The 15,955-nt window shown below is 41.8% G+C and overlaps 1 protein-coding gene across 1 annotated transcript; it reads left to right on the top strand.

The window, feature by feature from the left end:
- Window positions 1-10,027: 10,027 nt before the first annotated feature.
- LOC120515025 (regulator of G-protein signaling 16-like) lies at window positions 10,028-15,355 on the top strand. Its single transcript, XM_039735715.1, has 5 exons — window positions 10,028-10,143; window positions 11,312-11,404; window positions 11,928-11,989; window positions 12,626-12,792; window positions 14,560-15,355. Exons 1-5 carry the CDS (start codon window positions 10,100-10,102, stop codon window positions 14,773-14,775), a joined length of 582 nt encoding a protein of 193 aa, XP_039591649.1. The 5' UTR covers window positions 10,028-10,099; the 3' UTR covers window positions 14,776-15,355.
- The last annotated feature ends 600 nt before the right edge of the window (window positions 15,356-15,955 follow it).

The raw sequence follows: 15,955 nt of genomic DNA on the forward strand, positions 1-15,955 counted from the left end.
GTGCAAATGAAATTCAAGAGCTAATACTATGAGAACTGGCTGAATCGTGGCTATCAAATGAAAATGCCATTAACAGACACTTGGACTTGAACCCAGGCTTAAAAAGAAGAACATCCAAATAAAAAAAAACTTTATGAACAACACCCTCTGAACCCCACCTTTTGATGCACCAACCCGCTTGCACCCCCACCCCCTCATTTCTTATATATGGCCTTTGATTCCCATACGTCTAATTTTTTTCCCCTGTTGATTACACCTGGTAGGTTGTCGAAAGCTTAGCAATAAAAAATACTATAAGATACTCTTTTCTTCCTTTTTGGATTTCTAGAAACTAATATGCAAACCGTATCACAAACCTTTGCTTCCATTTAGATATAAAATATATATTGTCACAACCGGATGGAGGTGGTACCCAGCTGGGACGCCTAAGAAGACAGGAGGAGGGCTGGTGCCTCCTCCAGACCTCGAGGGTCCGACCGCTCTGGAGGCCTCGGGTAAAGAGCTGGGAAGGGGGACCCCAATACCAGGAAGACCCTAGACCTCAGCACTTCCGCCACACCCGGAAGTGCTGGGGGGAAGAGAAAATGGGGACACCCGGAGTGCTTCCGGGGAGACAGCCGGCACTTCCACCACACTGGGGCGTGTCACTGGGAGCTTGCCGGGAACACACCTGGAGCACATCCGGGTGCTTATTTAAAGGGGCCGCCTCCCTGCAGAAGGGACAAGAGTCGGGTGGAAGAGTGACAAGGTCTTTGGAGGAGGCAGGAGGCGGCTTGAAGAAGAGAAGAAGAGAGAGAGAAGGTATTGATTGGCCTGGACTGAGGTGTATTGGGGCTTATGAGCACGGACTTGTTTAAATAGAAATGAAAAATAAAAGTGTGTTGGAGGACTTGAGCGTGTCTGCCTGTCTGTGTCTGGGGAAATGTTCACAATATATACATATATATTGTCACACACATGTACTTAGGAGGCAGACAACAAGCCCAAAGGTGAGTGAAAGATTGCGAGACATGGGGTTGATGTGTGGTACTAACGCCTCTCTCTCTCATCAGACAAAAAGAAGAAAAATAAATCAGACCTTACTTCCGGGTTCCAAGATGGCAACCGAGATGTTACTGCCGGCACCTTCCGATGATGATACTTCTGGCTCCATGCGATGATGAAACTTCCAGCGCCATCTGATGACATCACACCAAAGTCTTTTTTGTGTTTTCTTTTGTCCAACGGACATTTTAGGGGACAGTCCCCAAACCTTTTCCTTTTGTGGAAGTGCTTTATTGGGAAAACTTATTTCTATATATATATATATATATATATATATATATATATATATATTGTGAACGCTGGCCCGGACACAGACAGACGGACATCTTTGTTCTCACCCAACACACCGTTTATTTACACTAATATTTACAAAAGTCTACCGTGCAGTCACACACCAGTGCCTCCAGAACCGATCCCCCAAAGTCCAGGCCACACAGTCCTTTTCTGGTCGCCTCCTGTCCTCTCGCCAGCTTTGTCTTCCTTCCTCCCGACTCTCGCGCCGACTGCTGGGAGGCGGCCTCTTTTATGGGAACCCGGATGGGCCCCAGCTGCTCCCCGGCACTCCTCCGCAGACACGCCCTTGTGTCCCCTGTCGTCTTCCCCCCAGCACTTCCTGGTGTGGCGGAAGTGCTGGGCTCCAGGGCTGTTCAGACAGCGGGGCGCCGCCTGGTGGTGGCCTCGGGCCCCTACAGGGCTGGGCTTCCAAGCCCCTACCCGAGGCCACCAGCGTAACCAGGACAGACGCCCCCTCACGGTCTGGAGGAGGTACAAGCCCTCCTCTGGTCCTCCTGGGCGTCCCGGCCAGGCTCCTGCCTCGGCCGGATGTTGCAGATGATGGTCTGGAAGTGGGGCGCCGCCTGGCGGTGGCCATGGGCCCCTACAGGGCTGGGCTTCCATGCCCCCTACCCGCATACCCCCTGCCCCTTATATACTGTGGCCGCCCTGACCGGGATGCCCAGGAGGACCAGAGGAGGGCTTGTACCTCCTCCAGACCGCGAGGGGGCGTCCATCCTGGTTACGCTGGTGGCCTCAGGTAGGGGGCATGGAAGCCCAGCCCTGTAGGGGCCCGTGGCCACCGCCAGGCGGTGCCCCAGTGCCTTATTATCCCGGGAGTATCCTGGTGTGGCGGAACAGGGGTGTGTCCGCGGGAGATTGCCGGGAAGCAGCTGGAGCCCATCCAGGTTCCTATAAAAGGGGCCGCCCCCTCCAGTCAGCAGTGGAAGTCGGGTGGAAGAGGATGGAGCTGGAGTGTGGACTGGAGGCGGCCAGGAGGAAAAGAGGCACAGGACTGTGTGGCCTGGACATTGGGGGAATTGGTGCTGGAGGCACTGGAGTTTGTGCACGTGACTTATTTGTGTAAATAGTATTGTAAATAAATAGTGTGTGGTGGAACTATGTTGTCTGTCTGTGTGTCTGGGTCAAAGTTCACTATATATATATATATATATATATATATATATATATATATATATATATATATATATAAAATTCTTAAGATATACAGTATGTGAAATAAAACAAGCCAACAGTAAGTGTTTAACAGTGTCAGCTATATTTACAGATAGACTTACACTTCTGCTGTACAAACAATAGGAAAGTGAAACACATCGAATGATAAAATGCTATCAGCCCATTATGAGTCATCTAACTATCAGGATCACTAAGGTTTATTCATGAGAGTCACAGCTGATTAATTTCAAAATTGTATCCAGTTGTCATCTCTGCCAGTTGCAACTAACAAGGTAAAAAAAAAAAAAACTCCTTTTAGAATACTTGCATGTGTTACGATGCTGAATCGCTCTGATTAAACTTTCCCTTTTCTACTTCTGATTCTTTCATGATGATTAGGTGATTTCTTGTTCTGTGACTTAATTATCGATCATTACTTTGCCATGTGGAGTACTTCTTCCCTTAAGATAAAATTTTACCATTGAACACATGGAAAAATGGTTGTTTTATAAATGTAGTAGTGATATCACTACTTGTTCTTCTTCCTTTGGTTGCTCCCCTTAGGTGTTGCCATAGTGGATCATCTTCTTCCATATCTTTCTGTCCTCTGCATCTTGTTCTGTCACCCCCATCACCTGCATGTCCTCTCTCACCACACCCATAAACCTTCTCTTAGGCCTTCCTCTTTTCCTCTTCCCTGGCAGCTCTATCCTTAACATCATTCCCCAAATATACTCAGCATCTCTCCTCTGCACACGAGGAGTGATATCACTACTGCTGTACTCAAAATAGCAGACTCATCTGCAGTGTAGACAAACATTCCTTAATTTTGATGGGGTTAGCACTTGCTTTCCCCTTTCCATCAGATGGTTTGAACGTCATAGTTTTTTTGACTGGATTTGGAGCAGGTTCTTGGTGTTGTTTCAGCAGATTTACCTTTAGATTTAAGTTAATATTTGGTTGGCTCAGAACATGAAATTGTAGGAAACAGATAGTCTCTGCATTATGGAAAGAGAGGTGAGCTCTGGAGTAAATGGATGCAGAAGGCCAGACCCCAGTAATGTAGCACTGCTAGCAGACACGCCATTGTGTTGACCTGTGCCATAGGGCTTACTCTGTCTGAGGGACTGATTTTCTATGGGTAACAAGCAGAAATAATCTCACACCAGTTTTGTAGAATTGTTATGTTCATGTCTACTACATCCTGTTCAGGCTCACAAGGTCTGAAGTTTATTTCAACAGTTTCTTGCCTCAGGCCCTGGATTGGAGACAAGTCTATCAAAAGGCACATGCAGACTCGTGTAAAAATCAAGGGAATCTTAGTCATCCATCAAGTTAACTTTTATTTTTGGAAATGTAGGAGGAAAACTTGTCTAATAAAGTCCTTTATAGAGTCTTTTCTGGTAACATCTGGTCAAAGGACCTGGACAGGACTCAAGGCTATCACAGCCATTCAAATGAGCTGCTCACAGTTTCCCATTTTGGCAGCATTCAGCACAAGGGCCTTTATCACATGCCATTAAGTTAGAGTCATCAATTAACCCGATTTACTAACGTTTTGAGGGCCTGGGAGGAGAACCTCCTTAATCCATTGTCAGTTTACACAGACTGAAGCATATTTTGGCTAAATCTTGCAGAAGCACCTGAATGGCACACACATATAGATTTTAGTTTGTTTATTTTACATAATCATGGATGTATTCCATAAGAACACATGTGGTATTTGTTAATCAGACTGGCTGTTCAGTGACATTATGACCTGTGGTCTCTGAATCTTCCCCTTTGCCAAATGTGAGGAGTGAGAAAAGTGACTGTGCAGGATGGCTGAGGTCATTAATAGAAAAGTTTGGAGGAAAACCTGCTTAATCCAGTTTAGTGTCACATTGGGACCAATCCCGGAAGCATCTGGCACAAGGGTACTGCACGGCACATACGCTTGGGCACTGGGCCATTCTTGAAGCATCCATTCACCTAACATCATGTCTTTGAGATTGAGGAAGACATGTACAAACACGGGGAAAACATATAAGTCAACTCAGCCCATCATGGTTTGTTCCAACAGTGCCATGACAGAATTGTGTAAACAGAATATTAAATATTATATGGCATTTCATACAGCTTAGCATATGTCACTGAGATTCTTGAGATTATCTATCATATTGAGTAAATCTCTCAAGGGGCCTAGCTTTAAAAGTTCAGTGAGTCAAAACACAGACATTCGCTTAATCGCTCTCCCCCACATCCTGTTGGAGGAAAGAAGTCAACACTCAAGCCTCAGTGGTCCCGAATTGGTGTAGAGCACATTGAAGAAAAATCGCCTTGGTCGAGGGTTCACCGGTGGCCTCTGTCAGCAGTGTTCTGCTAATCAGGACGATGAATCACGGATTTGCCTTCAGCACAAGGTAGGAGCATCACGCTGTTTTTCCCCTTTCCAATAATGACTTTAATTTCCATAATTGCCTGTTTCTTACGACTGAGTAACCCTGGAAAGGTCCAAAAAAAAACAAATGACCTCACTGCTGCAGTACAGCTCTGGCGATACTTCCTTTTCAAATATTGTGAAAAAGGATTTCCTCTTCTTTCTGAATGAATGTCTGCTGCCTGCCAGTCCATAGCAGCTGACAGCATCGTCGTCATCATCATCATTATCAACATTATTAGGGTTCTTGTAGCTGTGGGTGGCTGCTGAAGGCAATGTCTGTAACTGTGTATGCTCTAGTAATGAAAATAAATGATGTTCCAAGGGCAGTGTGGCCGCACATTACTTGCCTCTTGAATTTATCATGTCACAATTTACTTTTCCTTGGGGTTTCTTGCTTTGTACTTTTCTGCTGAAGCCTCTGGCAGCCTTAAACCGATTTAATTTCCAATCAATTAATCAGCTAGATGTTTTTGTCGTGTTGTTTTCTAAGAATTCAAGTACAAAGTGGACCGGAAGAACACCAGATGAGGTGACTCAATGATCGATGATTTAAAGTGTGACTTACCATTCATTTAGCACTGTGACCCCTATGATGTGATAGATCAGGTAGCTCTGTGGCTTTATACAGTATTTAACGTATGCTCACTACTTGTCAAAAGTTTTAGAAAACCTCCGTTTTTTCAGTTTTTATGGAAACGCACACAGTTTAACATGCTAATCTATATATATAGAAGACACTCATCACGAAATCTCCTGAACCAAGAAGACTTGGGACTTGAAATTTCGAATTTTGGTTGCCTTTGGCCCATAGATGCTTGCTAAGAAAAGTGCATACTTTCTGTATGTCTGTCTGCTTTTCACGAGAGAATTGCTTAACAGAAGTAGATCTTGAACTTTCCGGTTGATTTTACGACTTCTCTCATCATGCTAAGTATCATAGTTCACTTGTGGTACCGATGTATTTATGCAAATCCAAGAGAGTGGCTGTGGGCCAAGAGCAGGGGGACAGGGCCTTTCTCATTCACTCGCCAGTGAGGGGGTCCGGTTTGGTGGACTCAGGATTGGGTCACTGCTTTTTGCAGAAGATGTTGTCCTGTTTGCTTCATCAGGCCGTGATCTTCAGCTCTCTCTGGATTGATTCGCAGCTGAGTGTGAAGTGGCTGGGATGGGAATCAGCACCTCCAAATCCGAGACCATGGTCCTCAGCCAAAAAAGGGTGGAGTGCCCTCACAAGGGTTGGTGGCGAGATCCTGCCCCAAGTGGAGGAGTTCAAGTATCTCGGGGTCTTGTTCACGAGTGAGGGAAGAATGGACCGTGAGATCGGCAGGCGGATCGGTGTGGCGTTCGCAGTGATGCGGGCTCTGCATCGGTCTGTTGTGGTGAAAAAGGAGCTGAGCCGTAAGGCAAAGCTCTCAATTTACCAGTCAATCTACACTCCTACCCTCACCTATGGTCATGAGCTATGGGTAGTGACTGAAAGAACGAGATCGCGAATACAAGCGGCTGAAATGAGTTTCCTCCGCAGGGTGTCTGGGCTTTTCCTTAAAGACAGGGTGAGAAGCTCAGTCATCTGGGAGGGGCTCAGAGTAGAGACACTGCTCCTCAGCATTGAGAGGAGACAGATGAGGTGGCTCGGGCATCTGATCAGGATGCCACCTGGACACCTCCCTGGTGAGGTGTTCCGGGCACGTCCAACCGGGAGGAGGCCCCGGGGAAGACCCAGGACACACTGGAGGGACTATGTCTCCTGGCTGGCCTGGAAATGCCTCGGAATTCCTTCAGAAGAGCTAGAAGAAGTGGCCAGGGAGAGGGAAGTCTAGGCATCTCTGCTCAAGCTGCTGCCCCCGCGACCCAATTTTGGACAAGCGGAAGAGGATGGATGGAGGGATGGATGGATCAATAAGTGTACAAAATTTTACTCAAATTTTTGATTCCTCAAAGTAGACACCTTTTGCCAAACACACACATGGCTTTCTTTCTATAAGGGAAATCAAATATTGGTCAGAAAGATCTTCTCTCCACTGTTGCAGAAGTTCCCACAAATGTTGAATTCATTTCACTCTGCCGTCCTGTTCATCCCAAACTAACTCAGTGAGGTTTAAATATGGAGACTGTGTTGGCCAGTCCATGTTTTGAAGTGTACCTTCTTGTTCTTTTATTTGATAGTAGTTCTGACATAGTCTGGATGTACGTTTTGGGTCAATGTTTTGTTGTAGGATGAACCTCCGACCTACTAGACACAAACCAGAATGTTATGTGTGGGGCTGCAAAATACTGAAGTAATCCTTTTGATTCAGAATGCCAGTCACCCTGTGCCAAAGAGCCCCAGAACACCACATTTTCACCTCCATGTTTGACAGTTGGTGTCACACACTCATGAACTGTCCTTTCACCAACTCAACGGCGTACAAACACCCTTTGTGTTTAACTGAAGATTTCAATTTTGGATTCATTGGTCCATAAGACTTTTTTCCAGTCTGCAGTAGTCCACAGCTGGTATGTCAAGGCCCTATCTTGTCTTTCTTCCTGCCACTTGGACTGCCAAACCTGCTGACTCTTCACAGTTGAAACTGAGACTTGCTTGTTTCAACCTGCACTGCTCGGCTGTGCTTGAAGCTGTGGTGCTCTGAGGCGCCTGTGATCACACAAGCTGGTGACCCTCAGAAACTTGTCTTCTGATTGGCTTGTGACTTTAGCTCTGCCAGATCTCTTCCTATCAGAGTTTCTTCGAGTTTCCAATTTCCTTTGGACTGGGTAGGTTTGATGTTTTAGGTAATTTATCGAAATGAAAGGCCTATACTTCTAAGGGTAATAATGCTCTGTCTCATTTCATTTGTTAATTGCCATTTATTTGCCATTATCACTGGAACTTACAACTTCCTATAGTATAATATTGTCCAAGTAGTACTTCAGAGGCTGTAGTAACACAGTCACACGAGAGTTTTTAAGAAATCAATACAAATTGGGACACCTGTACAAACTGTTAGCTTAGACTTGCAAGGCTTCATTTAGTTTAATTGCTGCAGAACATCTGTAGGTTTTAACCTATTAGTTGTTCCCTTAAGAAGGCCCATTTGTAGTATTCGGATATTTCCTTTTTTCAGTTTTTGCTAACCTAAACTTTAAATTTAAACTTCTGCCTTCTGCTTGCCTTTTCACCATTTTAGGTCATTCATTGCATTTCATCTGATTAAATATGAAGAAAAACAACGCTGCTGGTTTGGTAAATGAATGAGAAGATAGGCAGAACTCTGCATGTGTGTATATGGTCATACTGTACATCCATCTACCCAAATCATTTAGTTCAAAATAAAATATATATACACAGTTTTCATATTTGTGTGTAGTATCCATTCAGAAACCTTCATATTAATCTGACCCACCATTTACATTTATGTATTAGGCAACAAACAGCATTTGAGATACAATTGATTACATTTCTTTTCTTTTTCCAATTGGAGCAGAGGCAGGTGTAGTGACTTATTCAGGGTCACACAGTGTCAGTGGAGGAATCTGAACCCACACCTCAGGGTTTGGAGTCAAAAGCCTTAGCCAATGTGCCACACTGCCTGCCAGTCAATCACACTCCACAGATGATGCACACAGTACTGTATAATAAGATGGTTAAGATGTTATTTCTCTGAGATTTATAAAATCAAAATTAGATTTAATCAGAAAAACATTAAATTTAACTTCAAAAGGTACTCAAAATATTCCCAGTTTCACTTGGCTGCACAGAAGGCTCCATTTCAATGACAAAGGAGTTGTTTGCCAGATAAAGAAAAAGGAGATGTGGCAAGAGGCAATGCAGAGTGAAAATTATTTTAACAGTCAATTGAGAGCGAGTGCAAAGTAAGACTGAAAGCCAAGGGAGAGGGAGGGAGTAGCTTGTGGAATGAGTAATGCAAAATTTCAATAGCTCAAAATTTTTATTAATGACCTTCTAGAATAAGTCCGAGAATATGTATATGATGCAACCTAAAGTGTTCAAGTATATCACTATGCATGTATGTGTACATGTTGTAAATATGTATACAGAAGTACAGGATAGATAGATAGATAGATAGATAGATAGATAGATAGATAGATAGATAGATAGATAGATAGATAGATAGATAGATAGATATGTGAAAAGCACTATATAATAGATAGATAGATAGATAGATAGATAGATAGATAGATAGATAGATAGATAGATAGATAGATAGATAGATAGATATGGAAGACTATATGATAGATAGATAGATAGATAGATAGATAGATAGATAGATAGATAGATAGATAGATAGATAGATATGGAAGACTACATGATAGATAGATAGATAGATAGATAGATAGATAGATAGATAGATAGATAGATAGATAGATATGTGAAAAGCACTACATGATAGATAGATAGATAGATAGATAGATAGATAGATAGATAGATAGATAGATATGGAAGACACTACATGATAGATAGATAGATAGATAGATAGATAGATAGATAGATAGATAGATAGATAGATATGGAAGACTACATGATAGATAGATAGATAGATAGATAGATAGATAGATAGATAGATAGATAGATAGATAGATAGATAGATAGATATGGAAGACACTACTGATAGATGGTAATTTTTAAAATAAATTTCAATTGCATGCAACAAAAACATCTTGCTATATTATCACTCAATCTAGAGTGAATACAAATAAAAAGAAGAAACCTGTGGAAGTAAACCGAGACATCATTTTAAAAAGACAGCTTCACAAAGGGGCTCCAGTGGATTTGTATTCACCACTTGACAAAAAAAAACATTGTGTGCCACTTCTATCTGGCCATTTCTTCCCGCTGTTTTGAAAAGTCTGTACTACGATTGAATGAAATGTTCACTGAAAAAGAACATGATATATGGGCAAGTCAGATAGTATAGTAAAAAATAATAAAGGGGTGGTGGGTTGGGGGGTAGAGAACTTATTTCTACAATGACAGAGCCGGAGCAATTGCACTACTGAACTGCTAGCCTCAGCCCCTCGCTCCCTCCCCCAGAGAGCTGCTCCTATTGGCTGGCCTCTGTGATGACGTCCGGCCTCCAATCTTGTATAAAATAAAGCACTCCCTGGCTTAGCCTTCAGAAGCCTGATTCGAGATAACGAGTCCATCTGCTGGGATTTTAAAGCAGAGTCTTATTTGCTGTCACAATGTGCAGAGGACTGGATGCGCTGCCAGCTGCTTGCTTGGAAAGGTAGGCTCTTTACATTTTATTTTTTTAGATTTTCGAACACAACACAGAATGGCTTGTGCTCTCTTTTTTCTTGTGGCTGTCAGAGCTGCCATGCTGTGCACTTGTACTGTATACACTGTACGGGGCTGCTTTGCTTCATTTTATACTGCCTGATCTTCTGTTTAGCAAATGTGGGAAACAATTTTTAGATTGAAGTGATTTTGCTTGGCTTTTCTCTAGATTGAAGTGAAATGATTTGTTAGCAATACATTTTTAAATAAGGAAGGAAAACTTAAACAAACAGCTGAATAGGCAAAGACTTTGGTATAAAAAAGAACCAAATCCTTTCAGACAGACATACAGCAGAAGCAACAGGCTTTAGTTGTCGGAGCCCCTGGTCAAAGTGGCAAAGAGACAACATTATTATTATCAATGGTTTGATTATTATTAGTAGTAGTAGTAGTAGTAATAGTATTTGTATTAATAGTAGTAGTAGTAGCTGTAGTAGTATATAGGTAAAGCTGTGCTATAGTTTTCTTTATAATATACCTTTAAATTAATGGATTATGGTCTAAAAACATCTAGTTAAAACAACTACCTTTAATGAAATAAGTTTTTAATTTCTTTATTTTAACGTGCTTACATCTGCTTTAAATATAATGAGGGCTTATCTCCAAAACCTACTAAATTTGTTTCATTTCTCTTCTTTAAATAAGTGTGCTGTCTGGGTGGATATTAACAACAATGATGTACACAGTTATAAATTTTTGCCGTTCATGTCCTTTCTATATTAAAAATTAAGCAGGACACACATATTTCAAGGAAAAGTGTTTTCCACTCCACATTTATTTTGGTGTGTTTAGCCATGTAGAGCTCATCCTTTACAACTCGGACCAGTCAGACTTATACATTCAGATCTGCAGAAGTTGGTCAATTGTGTAAATACCTTCGTTTAGAGGATTTTTTTAGACTTTTTGTGCAGTTAGCTAATGAATTATGTATTAAAAGATCTGTTTCATTGTTAAGGTAAGGGTTCCGGCCACAAATGCTGGAGCCATTCTGGCACAGGTCCACAGTCCAATGCCGGAAACCTTCACTTATTGACATGAGGCTAATGTAGAGTCACTAAGTCATTTTAAGCTAAAAAAAAAAATAACCAATTGGGCATTTTATTTTTTTTCTTTCTTAGAGCCAAAGAACTGAAGACACGGCTGAGCATTCTACTTCAGAAATCTGACGCTTTTGGTAGTCCAACCCAGTCAAGCAAATCTGAAAAATCCAGGTGAGGTTTGAAACATTCTGTGTTCTTTTTTTCTAAAGCAAAAACATTGGCATAAAATCTGGGAATAGTAATAAAAAATTTGAATGAGAATCTTGGAGACCCTGATGTGGTGGGTTCAAAGCCCACTGCTGACACTGTGTGACCATGAGCTAGTCACTTTTGCTCCAATTGGGCAAACAAAAGAAATTTAAGCAATTGTATCTCTTAAGTGTTGCAAGTCTCCTTGGATAAAGCCGTCAGATTAATAACTAAATAATAAAATGTCTGAGTATTTTTTTTTTTTGTGTGTGGCTTGATAAATTGAACGTCCACTCTTTTTCTGTGATATGTATTTTGTACTTATGACGTATGTAATTGTAAAATATTACCAGACGGTATACACAAACTCATCCCAGGACCTTTCGCTAGTGTTTTATAAAACCATAAAAACAGTAGGACAGTCAACAAATAAAACATTAGTCATTGAAATGAACTCTCCCAAACTACAGCTTGTTAAACAACATTTATTATTATTTTTTTTTAGGCCAACCCCAGAGGAAGCAATGAAGTGGAGGGAGGCTTTTGACAAACTCCTGGCCAGTAAACGTAAGTCGGACATTTTTATTATTCTGAAAATATGAATCAACGCTGATTGGAATACGGGTGCTGACGTGACGGCCAGTGCCTATCTGATCTAACTGTGGCCTCCCCTCTCCCTTTGCCAAGTTTATAATTTCAAACAGGCCAAGTAACTATAATGGCAGTTAGATTTATTGTAAGCCACTCGGATCGCCGCCAATGAGCGGTTTTAAAGCCCAAAACAGCAGCATGCAGGAGAACATCTGCTTACAAGTTATTACTGCTCATGGTGATCAGCAGAACTGTGAACTTTTAGTGGCAAGCAGCACCTGTTGGCACTAACAAGGGTGTTTGGAGCCAAGCCAAACCTCAAAGGACCGCTTACTAGAAAGGGGCACCTTGGGTTAATTGGCAATTCCCCACATAGAGAGTGTGGGGATGTGTGAGGGAGCCCATCATAAATTGGTCTCTCCTCCAGTGATCTATTTCTAATTTGCATTTAATGCTGCTAGTGCATCTAAATTGGATAAGCAGGTTTAAAAAAGTTTGATAAACACTCCATTCCTAATGCCAACCTAAAGCCTCAAATGTTAGCACTTGATACCCGTACTCTTGTCATACTGCAACGGGACTCATTTGTTGTCTTCCTTTTCTTTTAAACAGATGGTGTGGCTGCTTTCAGACTCTTTCTGAGGTCAGAATTCAGTGAGGAAAACCTTGACTTTTGGCTGGCCTGTGAAGAATATAAGAATATCAAGCCATCTTCAAAGCTGGCATCCAGAGCTATGAAGATCTTTGAGGACTTTATTGACAATGAAGCACCAAAAGAGGTAAGCAGAAATAAGTCACCTAAAGGACGACAATGTCACTTTTATTTTGTTACAGTTCTAGTATACAACCACATTATATGTGTGTAAAAGGAGGCAATTAATTAGTAGAGTAGCCCTTGAACTCTTTAAATGTACCTCCACAAATAGCTGTTATCAGCTTTAGGTGACCCCTAAATCAAATGCACAATGCTGCCTCTGCTGGATTTACATTGGACTTGTAAATCACATGCCAGCCTATTCAGTTCTGCTCAGTGGCTCACTGGGTGACTCCTTGTAGTTACAATTACACTTTTCAGAACTCTGTTTCTTAATAATAAAATGTTTATTAATAATAAAAATAATAATGATGATAATAATGGTCATATTGTATTATATTATTTCAAATTATATTATGATATACACTTTAAACTTCTTTGGGATGGTGTTCACTATGCAAAGGTGTAATATAAAAGATTGTATAAAGTTATTATTTCTTTGTCCAGAAATAAAATGTCCTATTTGATATATAAATGAATAATAATCTCAGCAGGCAGCACGGTGGCGCAGTAGGTGGCACTGCTGCCTCGCAGTAAGGAGACCTGCATTCTCCTCCCTGCGTGGAGTTTGCATGTTCTGCCCGTGTCTGCGTGGGTTTCCTCCCACAGTCCAAAGACATGCAGGTTAGGTGGACTGGCGATTCTAAATTGTCCCTAGTGTGTGCCTGGTGTGTGTGTGTGTGCGTGCCCTGCCCGGGGTTTGTTTCCTGCCTAGCACTCTGTGTTGGCTGGGATTGGCTCCAGCAGACCCCCGTGACCCTGTAGTTAGGATATAGCGGGTTGGATAATGGATGGATGGATGGAACTGGGGGTGGAGGTGGACGAAGCGTGAGCTAGTCAGTCACCCAAATGGCTATGATTCAAAGTTGGTGACTCATGGCTCATGAGTTGAGAAACATTGCCTGGAGAAAAATGTTTAGAAAAGGGATGAAATAAAATAAATGAATGACTGTACTCATAAAGACAATAATAGAGGAGTATGGTGGTGCAATGGATGTGCTGCTGCCTTCCAGTAAGGAGACCGGGTGCTCCCTGTGTGGAGTTTGCATGCTCTCCCTGTGTCCATGTGGCTGTTTCAGTGTAACCTCCAGTAGTCCAAAGTCATACCTAGCTTGGGTGCTAAGTTGGCTATGTTGATCTTCTATTCTGCTTTACATGCTGAATGCCATCCCTGTGGTTATTTTTAATGTTGCCTATGAGATATGAGGTGTGCCATGAAATCAGTAAGACTGGAAGAAACTGTGACTGATGTAGTGAGAGAATTTGCAGAAGACTATTTTCCCATAATGCCCCAGGTGGTGTAATAAGAGTACAATTTTTCAGCATCGGTCTCATTAACTTCACGACAGACCTCATGTATATGTAATATGTGTATGTACAGTATACAAATATGTTTGACAGACTTATCATAAAATATTAGCCATAATATTTGCAAATATCCTTGTATCATAAAATAATTGACTCGTTCTTTGAATGACAACAACTTTAGGTTTACTTTACCATACTGTATTTAAAAACTCCTATGAAATAATTAAACATCCTAGTCCAAACTGAGTTAGACATATACAGACTCAAACTATTATGCGTAAAGTGTATTCAATTTTGTGTCCCAACAATGTTCAGACATACATGTGAAGTGAGGGATTGAGCCTGTGACCATGTCTTCTGTACCCCACTATAGTCCATGCTGCTTTGACTCTTAACTCATCCAATCCATCATGTTCTTTTATAGGTCAATATCGATCATGAAACAAGAGCGATCACGAGGGCCAACCTTCAGGTGCCATCGCATTCCTGCTTTGATTTGGCTCAGACCAAAATCTACACCTTGATGGAGAAGGACTCCTATCCCCGATTCCTCCGCTCTCCTGCCTACCAAGAGCTGGTTAAGAAAACTGCACATGGCACCATCCAGCTGCAAACATCCTGCAAGAAATCCCATACTTGAAATAAAAATGAAAAAAACAATAACTGTTTGGATTCCAGGCTTGAAAAATGAAGTAATAAAAAAGAACATTATCAAATAACGAGGCAATCATGAAGCAGGGCTCAGCAGAATGGCAAAGTGTCCGGAGCAGAAGAGACGATGAAATGCAAGGCCTTAGTCAGGCTTGATGTGGAAGAGCGTCTGTCCGGGCCATGAGCCAGTGCCATTCACCTTAGGGCAACGTCTTTATGCCTGTGGCTGCTAAAGAGACAAAGAAAGACGTTTGCTTTTCCTCTTTGGTATATAAACTTGTGACTTTTCATTGAGGAATATTAAGTGGAGGAAAATATAAGAAAGTTGGGTGCCTTAAGATAAAATATACTGTTTTGTGTTGGGATGTCAGAACTCGCGGTGCCAACCAACATTTTTGTAACTGTGTTTCTTGCTGTAATAATGTGTGCTATTTATCTGCATAACTTATTGTAATTTATTCTATTTAAATTATTACAAGATATTTATTTATCAATATTTTCACTGAGTGTAAGTAAACCTCCTTGAATGTGAAACTTGAAATAAAGTGTTTTTATTATTTTTTGCTAAATGCTTGTCCCTCCTTGCCATGCTCTGTTCATATCCCTAGTGATGAAAACCTTTAACGCTGTGCTGATCCACAATGAACAGGCTCATCACATATGGCTCCATTTTCTCTTTGTCTCCATCTGGCCATTCTTCTTCAGCACTTTGCCCAAATTATTTTGATCTAGTCAGACTCGTGGGACTGCTGCCTCACAGATCCAGAGTCCTGGGTTTAAATCTCAGCCCAGGAACTGATCATATGAAGAAGAAGAAGAAGAAGACATTGCATTTATATAGCACTTTTTGAGACACTCAAAGTGCTTTATGTAGAGAGGGGAGAGCCACTTCAACTACTACCAATGTGTCACATCCACCTAAATGATGTGACGGCAGCCATTTTGTGCCAGTACACTCACCTCACACAATCTATTAGGTGGTGAAGAGGAGAAAGAAATGGTTAGCCAATAAGGGGCAAGGGATGATTAGGAGGCCAGAATGACCAGCCCATGATGGGCAATGCAGCTAGGGCAGCAGGGTACAATCTACTCTATTCAAAGGATGCCCAGGGATCTTTAATGACCACAGAGAGTCAGGATCTCAGTTTCACATCTTATCTAAAGGGACA

This window comes from Polypterus senegalus, chromosome 14 (assembly GCF_016835505.1).
Source record: "Polypterus senegalus isolate Bchr_013 chromosome 14, ASM1683550v1, whole genome shotgun sequence".
NCBI lineage: Eukaryota > Metazoa > Chordata > Cladistia > Polypteriformes > Polypteridae > Polypterus > Polypterus senegalus.